The 19,885-nt window shown below is 42.5% G+C and overlaps 1 protein-coding gene across 1 annotated transcript in view; it reads left to right on the top strand.

The window, feature by feature from the left end:
* Positions 1 to 18,125, top strand: part of LOC310777952 (ubiquitin-conjugating enzyme E2 Z-like) — a gene marked incomplete at both ends in the record, with an annotated part of 62,199 nt that extends 44,074 nt beyond the window's left edge. The window contains 3 exons of the mRNA XM_083638286.1: positions 5,006 to 5,282; positions 15,746 to 15,815; positions 17,901 to 18,125. Coding sequence (XP_083494412.1) covers positions 5,006 to 5,282; positions 15,746 to 15,815; positions 17,901 to 18,125 — 572 coding nt within the window. The remainder of the gene's footprint in view (positions 1 to 5,005; positions 5,283 to 15,745; positions 15,816 to 17,900) is intronic.
* Positions 18,126 to 19,885: the final 1,760 nt, after the last annotated feature.

Raw genomic sequence — 19,885 nt, 5'->3', positions numbered from 1 at the left:
TACATATTGAAATGTATTCTCTAGTGGTTCAGATTCCAATTTCTCAATTGAATAGAGTTATTCTAATCAAATATCATATGATAATACAAATATCAAATTAAAATTGCAATAAACTGTTTCAGTTTAGCCATATGTGATTAATCAATAAACATACAATACATTTAACATTGATACAATACAAAGATTATTCCCCTTTTAATGAAACAAAAATATATTTTCCCTGTGCAGAAAAACACTTTCACCAATTGGAAAACAATAATTCAGTCTAATAAAATAATAACATTTCTTTTATCACTTTTCCCTTTAAACTTATAAATTCACAAACCATGGAAAGATGTTGAAATGTTGGATGCATGAGAATAGCTACGTTTGTACAAAATAAAACCTCAACAAAAGACCAAATTCTAATCGAGGAGCTAATGCTGATTATAGCCTGCGTTGCTTATTGATAGCCTGTGTTGCTTACCAAGTCATTGGAGTGCTGCTAACATACCGATAACCCGCACCCCGTGCGGTCCCGTAGTTTCGGCTGGGAAACCGTCTGATATGTTCAACGTCAACTCAACTCTGGCTGTAACAGAAAGTAAACCTCAACAACCCAAGCAGGATTTGACTGAGGAGCGAATGCTCACGTTAGCTTGTGGTAGCTTACCATGGCAGTGTAGTGCTGCTAATTGCACAGCTAACCTGCGCCAAGAGGTCCTGTCGCAGGTGAAGTCTCTGATGAGAAGTCTGTCATGTCTCTGATGAGAAGTCTGTCATAACTTGTTTGTCTCAAATAAATGAAAACCCGTCTGGCTTGGGATTTCCACACGGTTCTGACTGCTTGATAAACGCAAGACTGTTTCACGGAGCAATTCACTTTTATTTTCGGCTGTCTTCTCTCTCTTTGCAATGAAGTCAACACGCATGGGTTTGCCGGATTGTGCACTGCAAAAACCTCCGGGTTGGAACTACACTGCAAAACTTCCGGTTGGAATTCAATAAAGGGAAAAAGGGGGAACAAAAGATAGAAAATAAATTCTAATAATAACAGAATTAAAGCGCTAACCCAAAGATTAAGTTAGTAGTTCAGTTATTTATTTATCATTTCTAATTATTAACCTATTTCTAATTATTAACCCATTTCCTGAGCTGGGTTACACCAGCAAGGGCCAGGCCAGCCGCCGCCTTGTCGTCAACCTACAGACGATGCTGTAGCAGCTAGCCAACAAGGCTAAAAGTAATCTCATGTGTAAGAAATGACTGTTCCACATTTAAGTAAAAACTAAAATAATTAGGCTAACTCATTGGTTTTGGATTTATTTAGGTTCAAGAGTGCACTTTTGTTTGTGTGACCCTCAACACAGGCTTTGAGAATCCCGGGCCACTTACAGTACTGATACTTACTGTATGCTTAAATTAACCCACTCATAACCACTCACAACCATTCTGGTTTATTTCAAGAAAAACATTTTGGCTAGTGGAAATTTTAATTGGCTGGTCATTTTCAAATCTAGCAGCCATATTGGCAGGTGGTCGAAAAAGTTAAATTCAAGCCCTGCAGGGAGAGCAGGTGACATAGGAGTGAGTGAGAAAAGGATCATATATTGGTGGTTAAGACTGAATAATGACATCACAACTGTTAATTTAAAATTAGTTATTCCTCTATACCTGCCTTCAAATGGCCCAAATTTTTTGCGCTGGCGCCGTTCGGCCCTCAGCAAAATCTGGCCCTCTGGGAGCGAGGATTTTTTTTTGTGGCCCTCTCTATCATCAAAGTTGCCCATCCCTGGGTTACGTCATGACAATATTTGTTCGGCCCTCGGCAACAATCTGGGTTTCTCATGTGCCCCCCATGAAAAAGAATTGCCCACCCCTGGTCTATACTGTAGCCTGCAGTCTATATTTATATACTGTAGCCTACAGTCTATATTGATCTACTGTAGCATAGTCTATATTTATATAGCCTACTGTGGCACCATCTATACTGTAGCCTACAGTCTATATTATTTTCAGAACATCAATAAAGAATACATGGCAGTTAGTCAATCAATCAATCAATCAATCAATCAATCAATCAATCAAACCTTTATTGACAGACACTTGGTACATAGATGTCACATACACAATTACAAAGGACAAAAAGCACATAAGAGCACAATAAAAGAACAAAAAAACATTATAAAAGAGAATCATACCAGAATTTCCACATATGTGACTGGTACCTCACAGTGCTTAGCCCAGGGTCAGTGAGCAACTTAATAATGGCATTCTGAGACACGTTCAATCTACAGATGAACCTGTACCTCAGAGTTCTCAGCAGCGCCTGGAAAGTGGCCACCCCCGCTTTACAGAACAGGTCACTAGCACTGCTCCACCTGGGCTTTTTCAGCAAGATGCGCATGCAGTCATTATAGGCAACCTGAAGTTTATGGACGCTCGCCTTCTCAAACTTTACCCACAAGGGGGCAGTATAGATAGGGGTACAGTAAGCCCTAAAGAGTGTGATCTTAAAATCATCAGAACAGGAGTGGAATTTCCTAACCAACATGTTAGCCTGAATGTATAACACATGTCGCTGTCTATACATATCATCATCACCCATATGGTCAGTGATGAAGTGGCCCAGATATTTGGTTGGTCAATGGGGGGGGGGTTAAAAGAAACACCACCACCACCACACACAAATCAATAAAACTTGACTTATTTATTCAGGCAGCCAACAAACTAAACCAAAGTCCTCTTCTTCCGACAGTCAGTGACCATCAAAATCTTCTTCTTCTTCTGTTTTACGGTGGTTGGCTTCTTCTTCTTCTTTTTTGAGTTTTATGGCGGTTGGCAAACATATGTATGTGCATTACCGCCACCTACTGGAGTTTCGGCGGTTGGCAGTGGAGCATTGGAGGTAAAAAAAAAAGAGACATTAATGCTATCAACACGAATAAGAAGAACTTCCGCTGCGGAGGTCACGTGACTTCCTGTCAGTTGCGGAGGCGTGAGGTCCTTGATCATAGGGCAGCCTGATCAATGAGCCACCAAGTCCACGACCCTTCTCCGAGCCCTCCTCCCCTCTCCGTCACAGCCGAGCACATCAGCCGCGGCAACCCGCGGTACTGCTGCTGCTAATCAGCCTTGGGCCAGTAGCCCGCCCGAGACCATTAGTCCCGGATGATTTTGGAGTGGAATGACCGTTTACTGAGGAGATTCCACACAGAAAAACGGCGTCTCCAACTTTTTTAGAGGAGCGGCGGTGTCTGGGTGAGTACACTATTTTCATGTTACTGTATTGATTTCGTTGTGCCATTCAGTCAGTGTTGTTGGACAAGCATCAGGCCTATAAAGCAGCTGTTGTTCTCTTGTTTATAGGCCTTGCGCAAAATGCAGTGCTGTTGATTGTTTGTGCGCTGTCACTGTGTGTGCCTTTTATGTAATCCTGTTGATCATGCGGTGTGTTGTTGATTTGGGCATATTTGCGCACGTGTGTGGCTGCGCTGTGCGCTTTTACGCAATACTGTTGATCATGCTGCATGTGTGTTGTCGATTTGGGCATATTTGCGCAGGTCTGCAGCTGTGGCTTTTACGCAGCAATGCTGTTGATCAGTGTTGATTTATGCGCGTGGTGTGTGCCTTTTGCAATGCTGTAATCATGCTCTTGCTGTTGTGTTGTTTGTGCTATTTGCATGTGCCTGCAATGCTAGTGAGTGAGCTAGTCATTTAAAATGAGATACATATTCCCCTCTCCACCTTCCTTTCAGCTCTGGCTGATGGACATGCTCTCAGTTATTGTTCCTATGCTCTGAAAAATTGAAAAATAAAATACTGGAAAAAAGGTTCCACCCTTCCACCCTTGGAATTCCACCTGTGTCATTTGGGTCTGGATAACGTAACTGGCTCCACTAGTTTATTTTATGATCATTTGAAAACGGGTGCGATTTATCCAGACTTGACGAGGAAAATGTTCTGTAAATTAAAATAAGCGTCAGTAAAGAAAGAGATATACTGTAATGATGCTTTGACTTTGCTAATTTTGCCTTTGGGCCCTGAACGTATCAGTCGAGGCAGTGACGCACGCAATGCAATTCTGATTGTTGTAGCCATTTTCTCAGTTTGCCCTGGTCATAGGGCTCTAAAAAGCACATTTCTACTACATAGAGTAGGTGAGTTTGAATACATCATCATATTCACAGCGGTAAAGTAGGCCTTTAAAAGACTGGACTTTTTTAGTTGACAATTCAAGATCAAATAACTTGATAAGATGCCATTTTGTGTGCCTTGACGCTGCCTGCAATCCACACAGAACAGATGTATCACATATCGTCTCACAGTCACGGTCAAACCACCACCCCACACACACACACACACACACACACACACACACACACACACATACACACACACAACTGCACACACACACACACACACACACACACACACACACGACTGCACACATGCACACACACGCACACACACGACTGCACGCATGCACACACACACACACACACACACACACACGCACACACACACACACACACACACACACACACGACTGCACACACACACACACACACACACACACACACACACACACACAACTGCACACACACGACTGCACACACACACACACACACACACACACACACACACACACACACACACACCACAGATGCAAGCAGAGCCAAGGCTGTGACTTTAATTATCACCTTGTCTCTGCCTCTAAATGAGGGTGCAAGGCTTAGCTCATCTCCACAAGGACTGTGGTGTGCATGTGTGGTGTGTGTGTGTGTGTGTGTGTGTGTGTGTGTGTGTGTGTGTGTGTGTGTGCGTGCGCGCGTGTGCATCTCTATGCGTGCGTTTGAATGTGTGTGTGTGCGTGCGTGTGTGTGTGTGTGTGAGAGAGAGAGAGATAGGAAGAGACAGAGGGAAAAAACCTCATTAAATCATTTCAACATTCGCATAGTCTCCATTCTTCTGCCATTTCTTCTTGTGCGTGACAGCATATAGTCTTTGTCTCAGCTGATTGCAGGGAGGGCAGCCCCCACCTGCCACACCGCAGCTGACCCCACCCCTCCAGCTCCTGACCCCACCCCTCCAGCTCCTGACCCCACCCCTCCAGCTCCTGACCCCACCCCTCCAGCTCCTGACCCCACCCCTCCAGCTCCTGACCCCACCCCTCCAGCTCCTGACCCCACCCCTCCAGCTCCTGACCCCACCCCTCCAGCTCCTGACCCCACCCCTCCAGCTCCTGACCCCACCCCTCCAGCTCCGATCACTCACTCACACCAAAGACGATGGGCTTTCAAGCAAGACGGTTCAACTTCAATTCACTTCCTGTCATTTTGGCACGCGCGATTTGCCCATGGTTTTCCACAGACACGCCCACTTTGGGCAATGGGAAAAGTCAACGTGATCTCAGATTATGACAGATTCTTTTGCTCCCCATATTCGTTAAAGTAAATATTCGGGCCATTCTCCGAAACCACATATCTTCAGAATATTCTGACACTAAAATGGCATTTTGCAGACAGACAGATCAGGAGAAAAATAAACTTGTTCAAGACCTGTCTCTGTCTCAGCAACACTCTCACGAGATTTGGCAACAGGAACTCATGTTAGCAGGGAGCGATTAGCTAAAGCTAAAGCTGACTTTCGTTGATGTAGTAGCTAAATCTGTGGCTAGAGAATTTTTTTTTTCATGGAATATCTTAGTTTCAACTATATTGAGCTAACATTGGGCAGCTTTATGTTTATTATGTGTGGTTTGTGTGGAGTTTAGGAACTCACAATCTCTATTTCAAGTTAGCTTGCTAGGTCAGCATTAACCCCGCGTCACCAGGCACAGTCCTCTCACAACACTTCAGGGGAGAGGTCAGGTGACCACGTGACCATTTGGGAGCGTTGCTGCTACCATTTGTTAGAATTGGCCGAGCCTGAGGTGAATCATCTAGACAGTAATGAACGATCTATGCACACACCAGACATTCATCGCGCCGCATCGCAGCTGACCCCACCCCTCCAGCTCCTCCTTATGGTCTATGTACCTTTGTAGATCATCAAGAAACTTTAAATGAAGAACGTATATGTGTTTAATAGAGCTTGGTCGCTGCCTGCCTGCGCATGTATCGGGTCTAGCAGCAGAGGCAGACCTCTATAATTCGCATAATAGCAACTAGGGTGTCACAATATTTTGTTGCACGATATATCGCGATATCGAAATGCCACGATATGCGTATCGTCAGAAAAAAATGATATCGTAAAAAAAAAAAAAATGCTCCCGAATAATAACAAATTTAGCAGAATCAACACGCATGAGTGAGGGGGTAGACTACTACTGGCATGGCAAAACAGCTCAAGGGGTACATAAGATTACATAAGTTTAGGGACCATTGAGCATGACTTATTTAAGAAATAGATTGTATACTTTATTTTTCTTTCACCATGCAACAAAAATTTAGTTTGTGACAGTGTGACACATTCTATTGCAAGAGAAGCATTATCTTCCATGTTGTTTTCTAGTTATTATAATAACAATTTCCAAAAACAGCATTTGTTTTGTATTGACTTTCTGAAAATTCGGCAAAAATTTGCGATGCCTTTGGATGAAAACCCAACTACTCACACAAGACGTTTTATTTCTCACAGGTCATAGTCACCCTTGCAAAAAGAAAACTCAGCTCTTCCCTCTTGTGGTGTGTGCTCTTCCCTCATCACACGCGGAGTTTATAGTCAAACATCGGAGTGTACCTGACCAACAAACTCTCCCGTCTGAGGAGAGTTACGAGAGGAAAGGTTACGCTGCAAATGTCTTACATCTCCCGTCCAAATCTGGGCAAGAAAGAAAAAAAGAAAGATGGCGGTGTGGCGCTGAATAGATGGCTCATCTTCCCCAAAGCGACATTTCGCCTCCCTGTGATGTATGATTTGATTACTATCACACATCTATGACATTTCACTGAGCCCAAAATCAATGGGGCTCAGTGGAGAGGCTGTAACAGACATAAATCATCTCAACTTCTCTCTTATCTCCCCCCCCCGGTGACATTAGATGTAAAGAGAAGGCAAGATTTTGCTGATAGAGGGAATAAAAGAGAGGGAGAAGAAGAAGATTTAAGCAGATTCTCATAAGGATAACAGATGCAGAAAGCAAGGCTGTAAAAGCAGGGAGGGAGAGATGAGAGGAGGGACTTAGTGAAGAGGGAGGAGGTGAGAGATGAGAGGAGGAGGAGGAGTTAGTGAAGAGGGAGGAGAGAGAGATGAGAGGAGGGAGTTAGTGGAGAGGGAAGAGAGAGAGATGAGAGGAGGGAGTTAGTGAAGATGGAGGAGAGAGAAATGAGAGGAGGGAGTTAGTGGAGAGGGAGGTGTTAGAGATGAGAGGAGGGAGTTAGTGAGGAGGGAGGAGAGAGAGATGAGAGGAGGGAGTTACAGAATGTAACTTAGTTATAGAAGAAACTTGTTGATTGTAATGTCAATATCTTTTATTTTACTAATAAATAGTCTCAACTTTTAATTGAATTCAACTGTTTCAGTGTGATTTTGGTATACTTGTGGTAAATCACTGTTTAAGGATTTAAAAGACTGCACTACTTCAGAAAGAGACTACCGGTACCTGCAATTGATTAAGTTGGCCTGTAAATGAACAGGTGGTGCCCCTAGGTTAATCCTTTTTAAGAATTAAATATTTGATAATTAATAATCTTATAAAATATTAATAATTTTCTGATTATAATTTTATTTTTCCCAGCTTAATTTAATCCAAATAACGAGCACAACACCACATTGCCAAATTTATAGATTATTATATCCACCAAAGCTGCTTCAAGCCAGTCAGACTAATGTGCTGTCTGACTGACTGATGACACTCTTCATTGAATGCAGTTTTTTCTCATCATCATCATCATCATCATCATCAGCATGCTCTTTCTGTTTTCATGTTAGTGAGTTCCAAAGTGGTAGGTATCCCCAAAACCACCATCGGGCTTGTAGTCCGTCATAAAGTCGGCTCTATTTGTCCTATACAGTGCCATTTCTAACAGCCAGAGACCACAAGTACAGCTTTAGTTCAGAGGAGAACGAGAGAAACCACACAGAACAAACTCATTGAGGTAGAAACAATGATTAATTGAGGTAGAAAAGATGACAAAAAGACCACTGATTGGTCTTTTTGTGGCTCATACTCATGGTGGCAACTTGACAGATATATCCTGATGGGTTTTGCGTGGGCTTGAGTTTTCATAGCCTTCTTTGCTTACCTAACCCAATGACTCTTTTTGCCCAGGAAATGGATTAGAATAAATGTCAAATGAACTTTATTGATCTATGAGAGGAAATGGGGTCAGTGCAGCAGAAGAGTGGACGTTTGTATCGAGCCTGCAAAAGGATGTGAATGAAAAGACAAATAAAAGATGAGAATAAAAAAAGTAATAAACTGAGAGCTTTTTCATGATACTAGTAAAAAGTTCATAGTTTCAGATCTGATTCTACTACCTACACTTTTTGTTTGGATTTTGTAAGGATGTATGTTTTTTTTTACGCTTCCATAAATTCATATTCTGAAGCTGATCCAATCCAGGACAGATTTTACTACCACACACAAGGAAAATGCTGAATGCCTATTGAGCTGACATTACGAGTCAAACCAACAAACCTTGAATTGTCTTTCGTTGTTGTCTATCTTGTCATAAGTTGTTCCTAGTTGAAGTCGTATTTTAAGGCAGCCAGGTTACCTTCTCAGTAATAGTTGACCTCACTGGCAATCTTGTGTTTGAGCAATAGCTTGAATTGCAAATTGAAAAGTCAAACAACTTATTTTCTAATGGGACGGAGTGGAATGCATTCATAAACAAGAAATACCATTCAGAAATATGATTTATTTTTTACCCCAGCAATTCAAAATGTGCTGTCTGGCTGTCTAACAAATCACATAGTTCAGGAGACAGACAGAGTTCAGTCAGACTGCTATACTCTATAGTGACGGATGGGAGAGGGTTTCTCCTTCACTTTACCTGTCGAGATTTTACCAGCTCTGGTCTGGGGACTCAAACCAGCAACCTTCTAGGCACAGGTCCCTTTCTCTAACCTTTAAGCTACTGCCACCCAACATGCAATTTGCAGGAATGTATACAGGTGTGGTGTGAATATAGGACTCGGACCTGGTTCTTGCAATTATCAATATATACTTTATTTTCTATAAAATGTACAATGTTTTTTTTCTGTTTTTTTTTATTAAATTACCAAATACAAACATAATAAAACATTAATTCACAAAGCACAGACAGCAATACATGTCAATTCACTAAACGGTAAACAGTTTACAAAATAGCAATCAACACACAAGAGAGTCACCCCATATCTGACCCCTATACCCCAAAACTAATTTACAACTCTAAACTAACCGTTTACCAGAGCACCCTTTGAGCAACATCAGTCATACATTTACAATGCTGAAATCATAGGGAAAGGGGAGTTGGAACAATGGGCCTTTTTCACAGCCGCCATTTTGTGTCTAAAAGGCAGGGTAAACACAGGTGCAACCAACTCACTAATTAGGGCCCCAGCACTGGAACACCTGAATGGACTGGAAGTTGGAAACCCTAATTCGTGTTTTGTCAAGAATGTCCCCGTCTCAGTCTCAGGCAGCGCGTCTGAACGTTACGCCCATGCCCTGCAGGAGGATGGAGAGACCCAGAGAGTCACACAGCGATTGCAGGGTAAACACACGTGCGAGCAAAAGAGTAATGAGGGTTTCCAACTTCCAATCATATAGAAGTTGGAAACCCTCATTAGTGTTTTGTTTGCACCTGTGTTTCCATTGCCTTTTTTCCACACAAAATGGCCCCCATGAAAAGGGCCTGTTGAACAAGCTTTTAAATCTTTATTGTATACGATATATAGGCTACTGTAAGACAGGATATAAGCACGATACGTTATCGTCCAATCAATATGTGTACAGTACATTGCATATCTGAAAGTATGAAGACAGTAGATATGAATCATTGCAATGTTTTCCATAATGATATTGCTAATCTTTACCAATACACCATATCTGATGTAATTACCCCTGTACCAAAATGTTGTACGATATCAAAGTTGTGCGGCTGTGTGCTTTCAAGCGGTTTTGGCCCGGAGCCTTTGTGCTGCAGAGACAGTATCATTATAAAAAACAGACCCAAGGTTGTTGGCATGGTTACTGCTGACTATTCTTATCATAGATCTTATGATTAGTCATGTCGGCCATTAGCTTTCTGCACAGCCTCTCTCTCTCTCTCCTCTCTCTCTCTCTCTCTCTCTCTCTCTCTCTCTCTCTCCCTCTCTCTCTCTCCCTCTCTCTCTCTCTCTCTCTCCAGGCAGGATGTTATGGGCAAGGCTGACCTGATAAGGGCAATGTGTCCCCAAGCACCCCCACCAAAAAAAGTCCTGTCACGTCATTTACCATCTGTCCCTCTCTGGGCCACCATCACCTCGCCCCCTCCTGCGCACCCATCTTCTCCCAGGGATCAGGCCTCTGACTGGGCATGATGAATCACATCGCTCCCCCTTCCAACCTTCTCGTCCCTGGAGGTCCTCAACACCCCTGTCGCCTCATTCCCATGCTCACCCCCCCCCCCCCACACACACACACACACACACACACACACTGTCCCCTCCCCCCCCCTCTCCCTCTCACCTACCCCCACCTTTCCCCTTGCTCTGCTCGCCCTCACCCTCCATGTCCCCTCTCCCCAGGGCTCGGCGGGGCTGGCATCCACCCAGGGTCCCTCCATTTCCTCCACATCTGATATGATCAGGAGAGAAAAGAGCTGAGAACATTCTTTTCCCATGATTCTTAAGTGGCACCAGGGGCACTCTGTGCTGGCTGGCTGGGTGGCTGGCTGGCTGCTGGGTGACTGGCTGGATGGCTGCTGGGTGACTGGCTGGCTGGCTGGCTGGCTAGTCTCAACACCAGACCCATGAGTTCTTACACTGATACGCTACGTTACTGCATGCTGCAAATCTCTCTCTCTGGGTCTGGGACGCTAAGCCTTCCCCTCAGCCAGCTGGGGTCGGAAGTGAACCGTTCACTTGGCCAGTAATTGGCCAGTGGTGGATTCAGTCTTCACCAATCAGTAACGACTTCACAATCAGTGAGGGCATGGGAGGCGCAGCCCATTTTTCGAACCTCCTCACTCATTCAATCCCCCCCCCCCCCTAGACACGCCCTGAAACCTCAGCAGTGGCTGTGAAGTGGCACAGACTCACTATGCAGCATACTGTATATGCGGAGCGCAGCGATTCAACATAATATTCAAGTCTGGGGAGAGGCTAGCTGCTGGGTGACTGGTTGGCTGGCTGGCTGGCTGCTGGCCAAACGGCTGGATAACTGGCTGGCCCTGAAAAAGAGATCTGAAACACATAACTTAGCAGGATTATCCAATGGCTTCCCTGGACTGTGCTTACACCAAAACACTTATACAAGATTACAACACTGCCTTATACGTGTGCCTGCATATAAAGTAGGCATGTATTTCACATAACATATCTTTATTCTGCAGGACATGTAAAGTGCAGGGGGAAAAAGTCAAGCTCTGCTTTGTTTTGTATGACTGTTCTGGATACATGATTTTAAAGTGGTGATCAGTGAGACCTTTTCATTTTAAAGTGGTGATCAGTGACACCTTTTATTTTAAAGTGTTGATCAGTGAGAGCTTTTATTTTAAGGTGGTGATCAGTGAGAGCTTTTATTTTAAAGTGGTGATCAGTGAGACCTTTTATTTTAAAGTGGTGATCAGTGAGAGCTTGTATTTTAAAGTGGTGATCAGTGAGAGCTTTTATTTTAAAGTGGTGATCAGCGAGACATTTTATTTTAAAGTGGTGATCAGTGAGACCTTTTATTTTAAAGTGGTGATCAGTGACACCTTTTATTTTAAAGTGGTGATGAGTGAGAGCTTTTATTTTAAGGTGGTGATCAGTGACACCTTTTATTTTAAAGTGGTGATCAGTGAGAGCTTTTATTTTAAGGTGGTGATCAGTGAGACCTTTTATTTTAAAGTGGTGATCAGTGAGACCTTTTATTTTAAAGTGGTGATCAGTGAGAGCTTTTATTTTAAGGTGGTGATCAGTGAGAGCTTTTATTTTAAAGTGGTGATCAGTGAGACCTTTTATTTTAAAGTGGTGATCAGTGAGAGCTTTTATTTTAAGGTGGTGATCAGTGAGAGCTTTTATTTTAAAGTGGTGATCAGTGAGACCTTTTATTTTAAAGTGGTGATCAGTGAGAGCTTTTATTTTAAGGTGGTGATCAGTGAGAGCTTTTATTTTAAAGTGGTGATCAGTGACACCTTTTATTTTAAAGTGGTGTTCAGTGAGAGCTTTTATTTGAAAGTGGTGATCAGTGAGAGCTTTTATTTTAAAGTGGTGATCAGTGACACCTTTTATTTTAAAGTGGTGATCAGTGAGAGCTTTTATTTTAAGGTGGTGATCAGTGAGAGCTTTTATTTTAAAGTGGTGATCAGTGAGACCTTTTATTTTAAAGTGGTGATCAGTGAGAGCTTGTATTTTAAAGTGGTGATCAGTGAGAGCTTTTATTTTAAAGTGGTGATCAGCGAGACATTTTATTTTAAAGTGGTGATCAGTGAGACCTTTTATTTTAAAGTGGTGATCAGTGACACCTTTTATTTTAAAGTGGTGATGAGTGAGAGCTTTTATTTTAAGGTGGTGATCAGTGACACCTTTTATTTTAAAGTGGTGATCAGTGAGAGCTTTTATTTTAAGGTGGTGATCAGTGAGACCTTTTATTTTAAAGTGGTGATCAGTGAGACCTTTTATTTTAAAGTGGTGATCAGTGAGAGCTTTTATTTTAAGGTGGTGATCAGTGAGAGCTTTTATTTTAAAGTGGTGATCAGTGAGACCTTTTATTTTAAAGTGGTGATCAGTGAGAGCTTTTATTTTAAGGTGGTGATCAGTGAGAGCTTTTATTTTAAAGTGGTGATCAGTGAGACCTTTTATTTTAAAGTGGTGATCAGTGAGAGCTTTTATTTTAAGGTGGTGATCAGTGAGAGCTTTTATTTTAAAGTGGTGATCAGTGACACCTTTTATTTTAAAGTGGTGTTCAGTGAGAGCTTTTATTTTAAAGTGGTGATCAGTGAGACCTTTTATTTTAAAGTGGTGATCAGTGAGACCTTTTATTTTAAGGTGGTGATCAGTGAGAGCTTTTATTTTAAAGTGGTGATCAGTGAGACCTTTTATTTTAAAGTGGTGATCAGTGAGACCTTTTATTTTAAAGTGGTGATCAGTGAGAGCTTTTATTTTAAGGTGGTGATCAGTGAGAGCTTTTATTTTAAGGTGGTGATCAGTGACACCTTTTATTTTAAAGTGGTGATCAGTGAGAGCTTTTATTTTAAGGTGGTGATCAGTGAGAGCTTTTATTTTAAGGTGGTGATCAGTGAGAGCTTTTATTTTAAAGTGGTGATCAGTGAGACCTTTTATTTTAAAGTGGTGATCAGTGAGAGCTTTTATTTTAAAGTGGTGATCAGTGAGACCTTTTATTTTAAAGTGGTGATCAGTGAGACCTTTTATTTTAAAGTGGTGATCAGTGAGACCTTTTATTTTAAAGTGGTGATCAGTGAGACCTTTTATTTTAAAGTGGTGATCAGCAGAGTTGGGGTCCGTTACTCAAAAAAGTAATATATTACACATTACACATTACTTTCAAAAAAAGTAATGCCTTACTTTACTTGATTACTCCCTGGAGAAAGTAATTTGTTACACTACTCGTTACATTACTTTTGCGTTACTCCGTAACATCGCCTGAGATGCATTGTCACGTAATTTGCCAGTTAACAATACAACATTAATCCTTACATATATGCCCATATATTAGCACAAATCTCTATCGTAATAAGGTAGGTTGCAAAACTTTTCCTGTCTGATGGTGGCTGTACGTTTCCTGCCATCTGTATTTTGCTCAATATGTTTCTGAAAAATGGCGATTTCATTCTACTGTTGAAACTGGCAACATTTCCTCTACCATGTACAAGGAGGCAACAAGCCTGTCCATCTCTGATTTTGATGTTACCTGGTGAAAAGAAAGCTTTTGCTGCTTGCTTTGGGTCGAGGCAGGCGACTCAGCTTGGGTCTGCATTCAGTGACACCTTTTATTTTAAAGTGCTGATCAGTGACACCTTTTATTTTAAAGTGGTGATCAGTGAGACCTTTTATTTTAAAGTGGTGATCAGTGAGACCTTTTATTTTAAAGTGGTGATCAGTGAGACCTTTTATTTTAAAGTGGTGATCAGTGACACCTTTTATTTTAAAGTGGTGATCAGTGACACCTTTTATTTTAAAGTGGTGATCAGTGACACCTTTTATTTTGAAGTGGTGATCAGTGACACCTTGTATTTTAAAGTGGTGATCAGTGAGACCTTTTATTTTAAAGTGGTGATCAGTGAGAGCTTGTATTTTAAAGTGGTGATCAGTGAGACCTTTTATTTTAAAGTGGTGATCAGTGAGACATTTTATTTTAAAGTGGTGATCAGTGACACCTTTTATTTTAAAGTAGTGATCAGTGAGACCTTTTATTTTAAAGTAGTGATCAGTGAGACCTTTTATTTTAAAGTGGTGATCAGTGAGAGCTTTTATTTTAAAGTGGTGATCAGTGAGACCTTTTATTTTAAAGTAGTGATCAGTGAGACCTTTTATTTTAAAGTGGTGATCAGTGAGAGCTTTTATTTTAAAGTGCTGATCAGTGACACCTTTTATTTTAAAGTGGTGATCAGTGAGACATTTTATTTTAAAGTGGTGATCAGTGAGACCTTTTATTTTAAAGTGGTGATCAGTGAGACCTTTTATTTTAAAGTGGTGATCAGTGAGACCTTTTATTTTAAAGTAGTGATCAGTGAGACCTTTTATTTTAAAGTAGTGATCAGTGAGACCTTTTATTTTAAAGTGGTGATCAGTGAGAGCTTTTATTTTAAAGTGGTGATCAGTGAGACCTTTTATTTTAAAGTAGTGATCAGTGAGACCTTTTATTTTAAAGTGGTGATCAGTGAGAGCTTTTATTTTAAAGTGCTGATCAGTGACACCTTTTATTTTAAAGTGGTGATCAGCGAGACATTTTATTTTAAAGTGGTGATCAGTGAGAGCTTTTATTTTAAAGTGGTGATCAGTGAGACCTTTTATTTTAAAGTGGTGATCAGTGAGACCTTTTATTTTAAAGTGGTGATCAATGACACCTTTTATTTTAAAGTGGTGATCAGTGACACCTTTTATTTTAAAGTGGTGATCAGTGACACCTTTTATTTTAAAGTGGTGATCAGTGAGACCTTTTATTTTCTTCTTTGACTGTGTTGACATTTGTTGTGCTCAGTGCTCATTCCTGTGGTGTTTCCCCACTATACTTCCCAGAGCTCACCTGTCAATCAAACAGTGTGGGCGGAGCTTAGGTGCAGTTTGAGTTTCTGTAGTTTTCTTTGTTGTTCAGCCATGGTGGCTACCGCTGCTCATGCTAACTAGCCATTTATTTTATTTATAATAAACAAACCAGTATATTGCTGCTGCCGGAAACATAAAACGCATCACTTTGTGTGTGGCAGAGGATGTTTGCAGGAAAGCGCTAGATACCAGACACCCGGTGTTTAGATATAGGATACATGATTAATCACTAATTGTTTTCAGTCTGAGTAACATAGCAAAACTGATTTTTGTTTATTTGAAAAAGTTGTGAATTCTTCCTTTAGATGCACTATATCCAGGCTCTGCTCTGGGCTGTGTGTTGTGTTTTGAATGCCCTGTGTAGTGTCCTGAGCACTGAGCAGCAGTGTGCAGTGGAGTGTGCCATGGGCCTGCTGTGCTGTGCAGTGTACAGTGTACCTGTTTGCCCCCCCCCCCCCCCCCCCTCCCGAGGAGATATCTACTCTCTGACCCCCCCCCTCTCTCTCTCTGTTTGCCCCCTCCCCCCCTACTTTCTCTGACTGGGGTGGTGGGGTGGTTGCTGAGGGACGGGCTGGTTTAGGGTGGCACCGGCCCAAGACATCAGCCTCAGTGACAGCAGGGACAGAAGAGGTGCCAGGCTGTGCCAGCAGTATAGTGACTGACAATACACCCGGGTCTCACTCACAAGGGCCCTGTAGGAGGTGCACCAGGGAGGGGAGGGGGGTGGGTGGGTGCTGAGGTGTGTGCGTGCGCGTGTGCGTGTGTGCGCGCGCATGTGTGTGTGTGTGTGTGTGTGTGTGTGTGTTTGAACGAATGAGTGACTGAGTGCATGTGTGCATCATACAGAAGAAGAGATGGAGAGAGGGGGCACAGAGAGCATGAGTTTAGAGAGTGCTCGAGTGCATGAGGAGGGGAGAGAGAGGGAGGGAGAGAGAGAGACAGAGAGAGAGAGAGAGACACAGAGAGAGAGACAGAGAGAGAGAGAGAGACACACACACACAGAGAGAGAGAGAGAGAGAGAGAGAGACAGAGAGAGAGAGACGTTAGAGAAGCACATTTTAAAAGATTTGAATTAATAACAAAAGGTTTCCTTAACCTATTAGACACAGAAAAACTACCAGTCCTACTAGGGGAGGACTCAAAGAGCTGTGCGTTAGCAGCAGTATATGCTGCTGCCTGCCATAGACTGAGGGACAGTGAGTGACAGTCACCTGACACACGTGTCATATCTGACAACAGACCATCTTTAATGTTCTTTGTTCTTTTGATTGCCGACAACAGATCATTTGTTTGTCTTGTAGTTTGTTTCTTGCAATCCTTTCTCTTGTATTGCTGCTATAGCCTATATGACAACAGATCATTTTGTCTTGTAGTTTCTTTGCTATTCAAAGTTTGTTATTTGTTGTTGCTATGTCTGACAACAGATCATTCATTTGTCTTGTAGTATGTTTGATATAGTAAGTTTACAAATTAATGTTTAGCTCTTCATGTCTAAACGCTTGCTTTGGCAATATGTACAATGTTGTTATGCCAATAAAGCCAATTGAATTGAATTGAATTGAGAGACAGAGAGAGATGGAGAGAGAGAGAGAGAGAGAGAGAGAGAGAGAGAGGGTGAGAGAGAGACAGAGACAGAGACAGAGAGAGAGAGACAGAGAGAGAGAGAGAGAGAGGGAGGGAGAGAGAGACAGATAGAGAGAGAGGGAGAGAGAGAGAGACAGAGACAGAGAGAGAGAGAGAGGGAGAGAGAGAGGGAGAGAGAGAGAGAGACAGAGACAGAGAGGGAGAGAGAGAGAGAGAGACAGAGACAGAGAGAGAGAGACAGAGAGAGAGACAGAGAGAGAGAGAGAGACAGAGAGAGAGAGACAGAGAGAGAGGGAGAGAGAGACAGAGACAGAGAGAGAGACAGAGAGAGAGACAGAGAGAGAGGGAGAGAGAGACAGAGACAGAGACAGAGAGAGAGAGAGACAGAGAGAGAGAGACAGAGGGAGAGAGAGAGAGAGAGAGAGAGAGGGAGAGTCTGCGAGGAGGATGGAGACGAGCCACTGACTTCCTGGGCTCCGGTCCAGAGTGAGACCATTGAGCTGTGATGTACACAGAGCAGACAACAGAAGGGATTTGCACAGCCAATGCTGCCTCCCATAGACATATAATGGATACCATTTCTTTCTTTTTCCTTTTGTCCCGTTGCAGAGGTATGAGGAGGATTATACTTGTGTCTCCAAATGATTTGGCAGGGAGCAATATTTGGGGAATATTAGACGTGCATTGTCTCGGAAACAAAGGTGTCAGGAACGGAAGTCAACTCAATTGTGCGATAATTCTCTTCATCAGCAATTGGCCGAATTATGCATTCACCAGCCCCACAGATGCAACGCTGATCCGTCTTCTTCTGAGAATGTTTTGATGAAGTAAGTTAAGCACAGACATGTTGTCAGTCGGGGAGGAAGATGACACTAACAACAACAACAACAGTCCTCCTCACCGCGTCTTTCTGCGCTTGTTGCGTTTGATTGTAGATCAAAACGACAAGCAACACGTCGGTGGTCCAGATCATCTACATATCTCCCTTTATTTACGTCCATCACGTGAGAGACGCGCCAGCTCTGAAAGCGGGGGATGCGATCACTCACGGAGTGTTTCCTTTTTCGTCCAGATCGCATGCTGTGAAGACATTTGTGAGCCTGTCCTCCCCGGGCCTTGATCGATGGTCCCGGGAGACGGCGTTTGTTATCATCACTTGAAACACGCGTTCTTACTCAACGGGAGACGCGACGCAACAGACGCCCCCATAAGGTATGCTACAGAGTCGGAGGTTCATCTGCCTCAAAGTGTCCACTCTCGTTATTGTGCCAAACGACTATTCCCACAATCAATTAAGATGCAGTCAGCGCCCCGTGTAACTGTCCCAGAGACATGTTTCATTGAGACGTTGATGCATGATTCATATTTCCTTATTTCATTCTTCTGTCAAAATAATCATAGTGATTTGAGTTCATATGGTCATTAAAATGATTAAAAACGCAATAAATACGTCGATGTTATAAATAACATTAAAAAGTGTATTAAAAAGTTGAGCAAAGTTGTCTAAAAAATATACCACTTTAAAATAGCCTAATGTTGGGTAAAAACTAAGTGCACTTCATTTAAGGTTGAATGTGTAATGAGTGTAATGAGTCACATGACCAGAGTTTAGTTAAGGGCGTGACCGTGGCGTTTTGGGTCCGAACGAATATGGCTGTTGCAGAGGAAAGACGTACAGGCCCAATCTAAAGCATTCTGCACGTGGTTGAAAAGGCGCACACGTTTTCACGGTGTCTGCTGACAAAGAGAGAGAGAGAGAAATAAAACCTTCAAAAGACATCAGTAGGAAGGCGCCGCGTGGCCATCATTTCTAAGAGACATTGAACCAGTGTAGTTACACCCCACACCAGCCATGAGGGGCGCATTTAATGAACAATCACAATGCACACTGGGCATCATACTGATTATGACAAGGGAGGGGAAATAAACAGAGAGAGGTGGGAAATAAAAGAAATACAAGCTTCATAGTTGATTGAATTCTCTGTGCTCATATAGAAACAACAGGGTTCATTTATCCACCACATCTATTCTATCACATATCTATTAACACGTTTGTGTGGAAATCCTTTCCTTTCATCTCTGAAATGACATTTTAGAGGCAAATTAGACAGAATTGAGTCCTCAAAAACATGACATGCATATTTCAGTCAAATAAAGAATTGACCCTAGAGGTTTTCGGCATCATTTAATGTTTTTTTCTTCGTTGTTTTTCTGTAAATTCACATGCTGAAAACGACCCAGCATATTGAGATGAAAAGTAATTTGGGACATACCATGTTATGTGCAAGGGGCTAGCTCGTAGCTCTGTGGGTCATAACATGTTATGGGCAAGGGACTAGCTCGTAGCTCTGTGGGTCATACCATGTTATGTGCAAGGGGCGAGCTCGTAGCTCTGTGGGTCATAACATGTTATGGACAAGGGGCTAGCTCGTAGCTCCGTTAGCTCGTAGCTCCGTTTGTGATGCGGAAGTAAATTAAACTGCACTGGGCGAGTCCACTGGCTGCAAGAAGAAGTCAGATGACATGGAAGTGAGTGGGAAAATGACCGTACTTCTCACTTGATTTATGGCCTCAGTAAACACTTTCCTAATGAGTTTATGGCCTCAATCGTGGGGAAAAAAAGACTATGTTTTGGGGCGTGATTGACAGGTCGCCTGTCCAGTGATCGCGCAGCTCGCCGATCACGGACCAATAGCAGACCGTGCTGCGGCTCTTCTCGTCCAAATTCACGCCAACTTCATGGCTCCAAGTAACCAAGACTGCGACGGTGAAAATGCCAACCTGGAGGCTTCAAAATGGGAGTCCAAAAACCAATGGTTGACGTCACGGTCGCTATACGTCCATATATTTATACACTCTATGGCATATGTGTTTCTACACAGCCCCCGCCCAGGCCCATAGCTACCATTGAGGACACCGA

The sequence above is a fragment of the Poromitra crassiceps genome (assembly GCF_964638095.1).
Source record: "Poromitra crassiceps genome assembly, chromosome: 6".
NCBI lineage: Eukaryota > Metazoa > Chordata > Actinopteri > Beryciformes > Melamphaidae > Poromitra > Poromitra crassiceps.
Note: the sequence above shows the minus strand (reverse complement) of the source record. Positions and strands in the feature narration are given on the sequence as shown.